This window comes from Nyctereutes procyonoides, unplaced genomic scaffold (assembly GCF_905146905.1).
Source record: "Nyctereutes procyonoides isolate TBG_1078 unplaced genomic scaffold, NYPRO_anot_genome, whole genome shotgun sequence".
Taxonomy (NCBI): Eukaryota; Metazoa; Chordata; class Mammalia; order Carnivora; family Canidae; genus Nyctereutes; species Nyctereutes procyonoides.
In genome coordinates this window covers 18,095,343-18,107,357 of record NW_026575021.1, presented here as the reverse complement: position 1 = coordinate 18,107,357, position 12,015 = coordinate 18,095,343, and the positions used below count along the sequence as shown (strand labels likewise).

General features: G+C 31.0%; 1 protein-coding gene across 7 annotated transcripts in view; it reads right to left on the bottom strand.

Annotated features, from left to right (window-relative positions):
* ANKRD17 (ankyrin repeat domain 17) overlaps positions 1-12,015 on the bottom strand; it is a 154,105-nt gene that overhangs the window by 84,611 nt on the left and 57,479 nt on the right. Inside the window, exon 1 of one of the 7 annotated variants that reach the window (XM_055339700.1) lies at positions 5,927-5,944. The exons of the other annotated variants lie outside the window; for them this stretch is intronic. Coding sequence (XP_055195675.1) covers positions 5,927-5,929 — 3 coding nt within the window. The 5' untranslated portion in view covers positions 5,930-5,944. Of the gene's footprint in view, positions 1-5,926; positions 5,945-12,015 lie in introns of those variants that run through there. 7 annotated transcript variants of the gene reach the window in all.

Sequence of the window (12,015 nt, the reverse complement as noted above, 5' to 3'; positions counted from 1 at the left end):
TTATCTGCTTTTGTGCAAGTTAAATCTTTTTGGTTTTTAAGGATTACAGGTGATGTTTTTCTACAGAGGTTGCTTTTGTTTAAAAAAAATCATTATTTAACAGTAATACTATTTATTCAGATTAACAAAGTAATTAAAATTCTTTTACTTTCTTCCCAAAATAAACTTAACACAATCAACAATGAAAACCAAGGTCTTTTAACAAAGGTCAGGGCTAACGGAAATGCTTATGCCATTAATGGTACTTCCAAACCTTCTATAGTAAAACACAAAGCCATATAAAAGTTTAGAAACGTAAGGCCATCTGGGTCAACTGTGAACATCAGCATTACATTTCAAACTAACTCCCTATCAAAACATAAATTACCACTGCTGTATTAAAGAGCAGTTCATCTTGTAATAAACTGGCATTTATTTCAAAGGATAAAGATATAGTATATTCTGATTGAGACATCAAATATTTACAAATTTAACAATATTTAGTAAATTTAACAATATTCAGCTTAAAAATATTCACTACCAATAACATACAATGTGCAAGAAGCAGTAGGGCAGCCAAGGAAGAAAGGAAATACAAAAATGATTTTATTATAATCAATGCCTTCTACAAATATACAATATGGAAAGGCAACCCTATGTGCGAAGAACTAACTATACCAAAGAAGACTGAGAAACAGTACTAAATAGACCTAATATAGTGATTGTATATAAAAAGGGAAAAAACAATTCCGAATGAGAATGGTAAATAGAATAATGCTTTTAAGAAAGATATGGCCTTTCAATATTGTGCTGAGCTCAGAATTTATATGATAGGTTACTGAAGGATATAAGTATTAAGCTAAATAATCAGTTTTTTTAAAAAAATTTTTTATTTGAGAGAAAGATGCATGAATACAGGGGTGAGGGGTAGGGGTGTGGATCCCAACTCCAGGCTTGAACTCATAACCCCTAGATCAAGACCGGAGCCAAAATCAAGAGTGGGATGTGTAATCGACAGCCCTCAGACTCCCCCAACAGTCAATTTTTGGAAACACAATTAGAGATCATGTGAAAGATGGTTTTATACATATGTGACAACAGAGACAAAGAATCAATTTGTAACTTACTTACTTCAACACATCAAATGAAAGATCATGGAAGGTAAGGATGAGAAAAAAAGAGTCAGTCTCTGAAGATAAGCATACTTTAAAAAATGAGAATGCTAGCCACTCCAGAATTTGGACTTCTTGCCCTTTAACCTTCCCCATCTTACATTCCATCCCTATTCACTAGTTCCTCCTTTGTTGTTCTGAAAATTACCCTGTCCATTTATCATTCAACTTAAAGCTGGTAATCTGAATTTCAAGTAGATACTATATATTTCAAGAAAGATAATCTAGGTTATGATTATATTACAAATGTTTTTTAGAATAACAAAGAATTCTCACACTTGCTCCAGGAAAACAGAGTATCTTCAAAATTCATCATACTTAAAATTTGAAGATGTCTTAATCCAGTCAATGCAGAACAATCCCTCCAAAACAATGTTTATGATAAATTTTTTATATTGTGTATGATTTTTACTTTTAGTAAACGTCAGTATTTGATTTTTATGACCAACTTTATCATTTCAATGACAAACAGTGGGTTTTAAAGAAACAGATCATAACTTATACTGCTCCATTAAATAAATAAATAAATAAATAAATAAATAAATAAATAAATAAATAAATAAATAAATAAATAAGTTTCATTAGAATGATCTGAATTGAGGTCATCACCATGGACTGAATTACATAACTTAAGTATTGTCACTTATTCAGTGATATTCAGAACAGGCTATGTAAATCTAATTCAAAGAAATAATAGTTTCTTCTCTTTTGTACCTTAACCCAAAACCTAATAAAATTTCTTTGATCCATATTTTCTGTAGTCTTAAATAGGGTAAATTTTAGGTAACATGTTACAATTCTTAAAAAAGTAAAGTACTCCAAAATTAATACATTTGGATATAGTTTTTCTGTACTATTAAAATAAAACCTTCAGTACAGTCCAACTGAACAGTGATCTATGTAACAGTGAAATAAAATAACATAAAATAAAAGCCACTTAAAGTTTCTTGTAAAAAGAATATCAATTAATAATATGAATCCTCATGGTGTCAGTATCCTGAGGTTCAGCTAAACTGAACCTGATTAAAAGTAAATTCAGCTTTCAAAAAAATCTACTGATTTATTTCTGCATTCCTTCATTCATACTCATCTACTCATCCAATAATTTTTAATTAAGATGTAGGAATGTGTTAAAAACCAGCGAAACAATAGTTAACATGGCACTGTTCTCACAGAGTTAATACAAAATATGCCTTTTTTCTTAAGCTTCAAAGTACTTATCTGCCTACAACTCAGTGTGAAATTATCATTCAATATAAAAATTTTTATTATTAATTATAAACTTTATAAAGGGAACAAATTATGAATGTTTAAAGTAAGTAAAATTGTATGGAATTCCCACATCTAGAGTTTGTAAGTGGTTTTTCTATAACAGAATTAAGGTTACAGATTTAAAAAGATTTACCCAAACTCTAGCTATCAATAATATGATAAATTACAAATGTAACCTGTTTCTAGATTTACCATTATTCATCAATTATCATAAAAACAGCTCAGAATAAAATGATTCTTATGAGATAGCTTTAAAATGCATATGCAGATATACAAAACTCATTCTCAGATACAAATATAGAGTCATAACTTGGTGGAATTTGAAAATTCCAAGGACATAAAGTGTAGAAAGTTTGTAATGTGAGAGCAGATAATAAGAGAATTAAAAATCAGATTGATATCAGATTCCCCAATATACTCTAAGATGCTAGAAGACAACTGTGCAACTAAAATTCTAAAGTACAATTATTTTGAAAGTAAAATTCTAAATGGTAGAATAAAATAATTTTAGATAAGTAAGCAAATTAAGGATTTTAAAAACCACAAATATTTCTGAATTTAGAGGATGTAGGCCTTCACAACAAAAATGAATCCAAGAAAAGGATGAATCCAAGAAAAGGATAGCCTTGGAAAAGCAGCTGGAAAAGAAACTAGTATAATACAACCTATCTTTATCATCTCAAGTAGTTGTTAATAAATGATTCCTTAAGTTAGAAAAGTAAAAACATATTATAACATAAACATATTACTAAAATATCAGTTTAAAAAACAGGAAAGCCAAGATTGAATAATATAATGCTATAAGCCTATGTTCAGCAAGGAAATCAACTAGTTAAAGAAATGGTTTACTTCAATTCAATGCCTGCTGAAAAAGAGAAATAAAACACATAGTTTTTAAAGTGGCTAGGAAGCAAAGAAAATTCAATAAATTCACCTAAAGACAAGGGGCGGCAGGTGGGGGCAGGTGGGGGCAGCAGGGGGCAGTGATAACAATAGGAAAAGACATCTTCACAATAACCTCCAAAGTTAGTAAAATGACCAAAGAAAGACCAAAAAACCAAATTACTATAAAAGCAAGTAGGAAAACTACTCTTATTTGAAAAAATGGACACAGATTAAGATTTAAAATTAAAAAAGAAAAAAAGAAAAAGAACCCCTTCTACTATACTCTATCATTACAGAAGACCTAAAATTTTTAGTCATAAGGCTAAAAACAGAAGCATGAAAAAGCAAACGTGGTCAAGGGTGCTATTTAATACCAGTCACGGAACTCAAGGCAAAAAGCCTTGAGAAATATCTTGAGAAAATACCTTGAGAAAAAGGTATTTTATCATGATAATAGATTTAATAACCAGAATGTGTAAGAGCCAAAATTTTATATACCTAACAATATAACAATGAAATATATAAAGTAAAAATACTGGAAATAAAAGCACCTGGAAAATTCACACAACTTAGCTGGAAACATTTCACATACCTATGCCAGAAAATGAGGAGAGCAAGTAGATTACACAAGGATATGGAGGATTCAGAAATATTCATTCATGAACTATACTTATATATCAAAATAGTATAGTATATCATGAACAGAGAATAGTCTTTTACAGCAAACAAAAGCCTGACCATACTTTAAAACAAAGGAAAAATCTCAAAAGATTAAAAAAAAAAATACAAGTTATATTCTTGGTGAATAAAGCTAAGAGAAACTAAAATTTAACAATAAAATACTCTACTTAGAAATTTAAAAAGAAAAAAAAGCCTACTAATTTACTCTCAGAATACAGGGAAAATAAAACTAAAAATTGTAAGCCTATGAAATTTCCTATGAAATTTGGCCATACTTGTCCTTAAAGAAAAATTTAGGGCTTTAGATTAAAAATACATAAAACAAAAATCTTCAAAAATAAAATCCAAGTCAAAATATATCAATATAATTTATAATAATGAAATGAAGAAATTGAGAAGAGATACAGAAGTAATTAATAAAGCCAGTAACTGCTTCATGGGGAAGTCTAGTATGAAAGAGATAAGCCCTTGACAAGTCTGATTATAGAAAATGAGAGAAAAAAACATGAGTCATTAAAATCAGAAAACTAAGCCAAATTTTAAGTCAAGTAATAGGAAAAGTCTAAACAAAATGGATGGTTTTCAAGAAATGGTAGAAACAGAATGTATTAGCAGAAGAAATCTCAAGGGTAGTCATAGATCTATCTTTTAGAAGGAACAAATCATTATTATATTATTTACGAAGTCCAGAAAAAAGACGGGAGACTCCCTAGCTCATAAGCATAAATAACCCTTAGTAGCAAACCTGAACAGGAAAAGCAAAATAACTAAACAAAATCTTAACAAAACACATCATTAGAAAAGAAAATTCAGCAGTTGTATAGAGTATCATACAACATATACAAGAAAGGGAATAAAGAAAGTACTGAGAAATACAATTATTTGTACATACAGAAATAGTGATCTTCCTTGCCTAGAATGCTTTTTCCAAAGCTTTCATTCTTCAGGTTTTAATTTACATTTTACCTTCTCAGATTGTGCTACCAAAGAAATACTCTACTCATCTCTCTACCACACCACTAACTTTATTTCCTCCACAATATCATCACAGCCTAAAATTATCTTGTTCTTGGGTATGTGTTTATTATCTCTTCTCCAATTAAAGACAGAAGCCATTCAGATTTAGCACTATCACCAGTGTGTGGCAAAGTTCCTGGCATAATGCAATATCCAAATAAATACTTGCAAAATAACTGTTAAAAATGATAAACATCATAACCAGTAGCAGGTAGATGTATTAATGTAATTCACTACATTAAAATTTAGAAGTAAAAAGATCATGTATCGTCTTAACAAGAACACATAATAAAATGCAATATTCATTACCATGAAAATACTTGTTAAATCAAGAAGGAAACTTTTGTTCCAGATAATACGCTTTCCAGAAATCTAAGCCACATATAAACGTAAAAGTTTAAAAATTAGAAGGATTAAATCAGGAAAGATGCCCAAATCAGAGCTAGTAGTAAACAGATCTGGAAACCTAACCAATGCAATATGGCCAATAAAACAAACAAACAAACAAAAAATCCCCTAGAGACATATAATACTGAAAAAAAGGAAACAACAAAATGCCATCATTTGCAGAAAGCATAATCATCCTTCTGGAAATTTCAAGAAAATCCACTGAAAACTAAGTAAATGGTAAGATCAACACACAAAAATCAGTAGATTTCCTACATATTAGCAATCCACTGAAAACTAAGTAAATGGTAAGATCAACACACAAAAATCAGTAGATTTCCTACATATTAGCAATAACCAATTGAAAAACAACATGTAAACTGGAAGGAAAGATGTAATTCACAATAACAACAAAACTACAAAATACCTAGGAATAAACCTAACAAGAGAAGTCTAAGACCTACATGAAAAAAAAAACCGTAAAACTTTACTAAAGGACATAAAAGAACACCTGAAGAAATGGAGAGGCATACCATGTTCCTGGATGGGAAGATTCAATAGTGTAAAGATGTCAATTCTCCCCAAATTAATCTGTAAATTCAATGCACTTCCAATCAAAATCCCAGAGGGATTTTTAATGGAACTTGACATGTTGATTCTAAAGTTCATCTGGAAGAGAAAATACACAGAAATTGCCAAAATTTTTTTGAAAAAAAGACAATGGGGAGGGGTGCCCTATCAGATGTTAAATGTAAAATGAAAATAATTAAAACAATGGAGTATTAAATCCAGAAAACACTTAGAGATGATACTTCAAGTCAGTGGGGAAAAAGACATATTGTTCAATAAATTATTTTGGGAAAATGGTTAGGAAATTGGACAAAACAGATCCCTACCACAGGAAAAAAAAAAATATATATATATACTTATATAAAAATTCCAGATGAATTAAAATCTACCAGAAACATAAACCTAAGGAAGTCCTACGGAAAAAAAATGAGACTTCACTAATATAAGAAAGCTTTCTGGAAAAGACACAAAACCTAAAAGCTAGGAAAGAAAAGAGTGATAGATTTTGACAGCAGAAAAATGAAAAATCTAAAGATTCCATAAAGTAAGACAAGTACAGATTAAGAGAAAATATCACAAAATATGATGTGTATATATTATAAACAGAATTATAAAGAAATCCTAAAATCTCAGTAAGGAAAAGACAAACCCCACAATGGGTAAAATCCTAGGAGTAGGCAATTTATGGGAGAAATAACAAATGACCAATAAATATGCTAAATTTCATTGGGATTCAGGTGAATACAAGTTAAAATGAGGCATTTTTCATCTATTGACAAGAGAATGTCTAATGTTTTAGAGGGTAATTTGGCAGAATGTATAATTAAGATTTAAAAAATACAATTTTCCTTTTAAGAATTCAGTTACAGAAATACTTGTATATATAAGCAAAAAAATACATCCAAGGATATTCATCACAGTATTGATAATAACAGAAAACAATTATCAGTAATAGTAATCCACATACCCAAAAACAGAATGGTTAAGATAAACTATATTATGAAATAGTAAATACCTATCTGCAGAATAAAACAGATCTAGATATAACACCCTATACCACAACTGTCTAATGCACTTGTCTGCTCATTCTGTCCCACCACTTTCCATCTTTTTAGCCTTCACTAATTACCTTCATGAAACTTACCAATAGTAACATTTTCCTCCAATTTGTTTATGATCTTCTCATTTGAACATCAGTTGCTTGGGCAAGGACCCTATTTTTTTCATTGCTAGCCTTAAACATTAAGTACTTAAAAATAGTTACTGAACAAATTTGATATTAATCCAGAAAGAAACCTACATTACATTAGGTGAAAAATACAAGCCACAGAAAAGCAAACATAGAAAGTATCCATTTAAATTGATTTAAAACCAAAAAAAAAAAAATAAAAAAAAATAAAAAAATAAAATAAATTGATTTAAAACCAAAATGCATGCAAGTGCAAGAATACAAACAAAATATTTCCAAATGTAGAAACTCAAGTTATTAACAATGGTAACTGAAGAGTGGTATCAATGAGAGAATTTACCTTTTTACTTGTACTTCTATCTTGCTTACCTTAAAAGAAAAAAAGACCACGTAGTTTTCTACGGTATGATTTTAGGAAAGAATTAAAAAAAAATTTTCAGATCTTTAAAGTATCAGGAAAAAATCTAATTTCCATATTTCTAACAAAATTCCAAAAGAGCTATCATAAAAATCTGTATTCTTTTTAGATACACAGAATTAACTTGCTAGTTTATGTAATTTAGTCTGAAGTATGCATATGCAACCTAATTATTTTTAAATGACTGAAGACCTAGCAAAATCAAGTCATAGTAAGTATCAGTTAAAGCAACTGCTTGTTTCTCAAAAGAAGCAAAATCAGAAAAATATAATCTCTTCCTTCATTAATTTTCCTTCTGTAACAAATTAAACTGTTTTGAAAGTCAGGTTTATTGAAGTATATATAATTTAGAATAAAAATCACTTTTTTAGTTGTACAAACCTATGAATTTTGACAAATTCATAGTTATGCCATTACCAACACAATCAAGATAATTATTTATCACTCAAAAATTTCTCTTGTCCCTTTGTAGACAACTCCCTACCAGTACCCTCTGCCACTAGCAAACATGACATTTTCTGTTATTTTTAGATTTTTTTTTCCGAAAATGAAATGGAATCATCCAGACTTCTGATTGCAACTTTCATAAATGCATAATGCCTTTGAGATTCACTGGTGCTGTAGGATGCATCAGTAGTTCATTCCTTTTTATTAGCGGATAGTACTCCATCATCAGGATGTATCACGATTTGTTTAGCTACTCCCCAGTTAATGAACATTTGAGTACAAGACCTTACATAATAAGCATGTTTTAATTTCCCTTGGGTAAATACATGAGATGGCTGTCATATGACAACTGTATATTTACATTTATACGAAACTAACAGACTTTTTTTTATACATTGTTCAGATTTTTTAATAATATTTTATTTATTTATTCATGAGAGAGAGAGAGAGGCAGAGACACAGCAGAGGAAGAAGCAGGCTCCCTCCCTGCAGGGAGCCCGATGTGGGACAGGATCCCGGGACTCCAGGATAACACCCTGAACCCAAGGCAGGCACTAAACCGCTGAGCCACCCAGGGATCCTCCAGAAACTAACAGACTTTTCCAAATGACAGCAGCATTTTACTTTTCCATCTGCAATGTATGAGCTCTAGTTGCTCTGGCTTCTCACTAGTGTTTGGTATCTTCAGTTTTTTTTCCTTTCTTTTATTCCTCCTCTCTATTCTACTAGGATAAAACCATTCTATGACTTCACAATGCAATTCCTTAATGGCTGATGATACTGATCACCTTCCCTCTTATTTGCCATCAGTGTATTTCATCAGTGTATCTTCAATAAAAGATCTCTTAAGAGATCTCTTAAGAACATTTTCCCCACTTTTTGCTTAGTTGTTTTCTCATTATTGAGTCATGAAAACTCTTAACATATTCTTAACACAAATCCTTTATCAGACATACATATGGTTTGCGAATACTTTGTGCAAGCTGGTGGTTTATCTTTTCAGTTTCTTTTCAGTATATTCTGAAGAACAAAACTTTTTAAATTTGATATAATCCAAATTACAATTTTTTCTTTTACGTTTGTATTTTTTGTGCCCTATCTAAAATAGTTTGGCCTGATCCAATGTCACAAAGATTTTCTATGTTTTCTTCCAGAAGTTTTATTGTTCTTTTATACCTAGGCTTATGATCCAATTCAAGTTAATTTTTCTATAAAGTGTAAGGCACGAATTGAAGTTCCTCCCATAAAAAGACATACAAATGTTTCAGCACCATTCATTGAGAAGACTACATTTTTTCTATTGAGAAAAGGTGCCGGGCAGCCCAGGTGGCTCAGCGGTTTAGCACCGCCTTCAGCCCAGAGCGTGATCCTGGAGGCCCGGAGTGGAGTCCCACATTGGACTCCCTGCATGGAGCCTGATTCTCCCTCTGCCTGCGTCTCTGCCTCTGCCTCTGCCTCTCTGCCTCTCTCTCTCTCTCTCTCTCTCTCTCTCTCTCTCTCTCTCTGCATCTCTATAAATAAATAAATAAAATCTTTAAAAAAAATATTTCTCTTAGATGTAATATTTAGGTTATTTATTTTTGAGTGAAAGTTGTAGTCTGTGTTTTTCACAGAATTTGTCCATTTCATTTCAGTTAAATTTGTTGGCAAAGTTATCCATAACAGAATATCCTTATTCTTCCAATGTATAAGGGTGGAATTTGTGGTAATATACTTTTTTTTAACTGCTGATATGGGTAACCTGTGTGTCTGTCTCTCTCTCTCCTTCTGATAAAAACTTTATCAGTTTTAATGATTCTTTGAAACAATCAACTTTCAGTTTTATTTTCATTATTTTTGTTTTCAATTTCATTGATTTCTATTTTTATCTTTACTATATTCTGCCTGCTCTAATATGTTCTTCTTTTTATAGTTTCTTAATGCAGAACTTTTAGATCACGGATTTGAAAACTATTTTTTTAAAAAAAGCAAGCATTTAAATTTCCCTCTAAGCACTGCTTTAGCTGCATACCACAAATTCAGATATACTTCATTCAATTCAAAATATTTTATAATTCTTCATGTGGCTTCTCCTTGAACCATGTATTACTTTTAAGATTATTGTTTAATTTCCAAATATTTGGGGATTTTCCAGAGATCTATTTTTTATTTTAGTTTAATTAGCTTATGGTCAAAGAACTTTCTTTTGTTTTTTTGGAGCCAAATGTGGGGCTTGAACTCATGACCCTGAAATCAAAAGTTGGACGTTCAACCAACTGAGCCACCCAGGCACCCCTCAAAGAACATTTTTAACCAAAATAAAAATATTTTTGAAGTTCATAGAAATTTTAACTAAAGTTAATATAAAGCTCATTGACAAAAAGGCATACTGTACCAAAATCATATGCTTACAAATGGTTAAAATGGTAAATTTTGCTATGTGTATATTACCATTAAAAAATCAGGAAAAAATTATTAATTCCCAGATTTTACTATTCAATATACATCAAATTTAAGAAGGAAGTTAAAAGTCAATTTTAAAAAAAAGACTACTGATATCAATATTTACTTTAAATTCAATAAAGAGAAAAAGTATGAATGCTCCATTCCAAAAATCCTAAAATTTTGGAGGAGGAAAGTATCTTAAAGATAAGCTACTAAAAATGAGAACCTATTCTCATGGTTGAACACTTTTATCTTTATCTAACTCTGAAGTTTTACATTTTATTACTATCTAGCCTCTCTAATTCTATCACTTTTTATTATTCTCTATTAAATCTGTATTTAACTGCATTCTAAGGCCTAACTTTCACCTTTCATTCAGTCTATCTGTTCTCTTATGGATCATTTTTTCCTGTCCAGTTCACTATTAAATGTGCCCATCATCTAAAGTATATTCATTTTTTTGTTTTGTTTTTCAAAGCTTTTTCTGGTCAGGTCCTTCTGGAGTTTCTCTTCCTTGGCCAAGTCATTCAAATACTGATATGTTCCCTCCATTCCATCTTCAGCCTTTTATTTAACAACCTATTCTACTGATAACTTTGAAATATTTTTTTCTCCCAAACAGACTTCTCTGCTGAGCTTCAGTTCTGTATTTAAACTACTGGGTATATCTTTCTGGATATACTATAGATACCTCAATTAAGCCTATCTTAAAATATTATCTTTCTGTTTCTCTTCTTTATCTCCAAGAAAAGAAAACTCTTCTTCCCCCAGGATCTTTTTTTCCCTCAGAGGCAAGTATAGAGCCTTGCCCTTACTATCTTTATCTTCTCATTTGTTCCACAGATCAAAGATAATACTTTAGAGGGCAGCACACTCAAAGAGACTACTGTTACCCAAATGATTGAACCCTATCTCAAATTTCACATATATGCAATTTTTGTATATGTATATATATAGAAAAATATCTACATCTTAATCAAGCTCAAATTAAAATTAAAGGTCAGATCTCCAAGTATGCCAATTCTCTTTAAAATGTAAATCAGGTTTTATCATTCTTTTGTTTAAAACCGTCCAATGGCTCCCATTTCACTATTTCAGTACCAAAGTCCTTTTTTTATTATTTATTTATTCATAGAGACACAGAGAGAGAGAGAGAGAGAGAGAGAGAGGGGCAGAGACACAGGCAGAGGGAGAAGCAGGCTCCACGCAGGGAGCCCAACGTGAGTCTCGATCCTGGGCCTCCAGGATCACAACCCAGGCTGCAGGTGGCACTAAACCGCTGCACCACAGGGGCTGCCCACAGTACCAAAGTCCTAATACAATATCTCAAGATGGCAAAAATTATTATGTTTCTGTCACTTAGGTAACCCAAACTCCAAGAACAGGATAGGTCCTCAAAATATTTGCTAAATGAATAATTTCCAAGGTTGAGTGAGATCCAACAGAAAAGAATACTCTTGACACATCAAACAATAGTGAGCACAAATAACATTAGAACACTGGAGACCTGCTCACTCAAACTGATATAAGTATATATGTACAATATTTGATAAATTACCAAAAAAGATCATTGC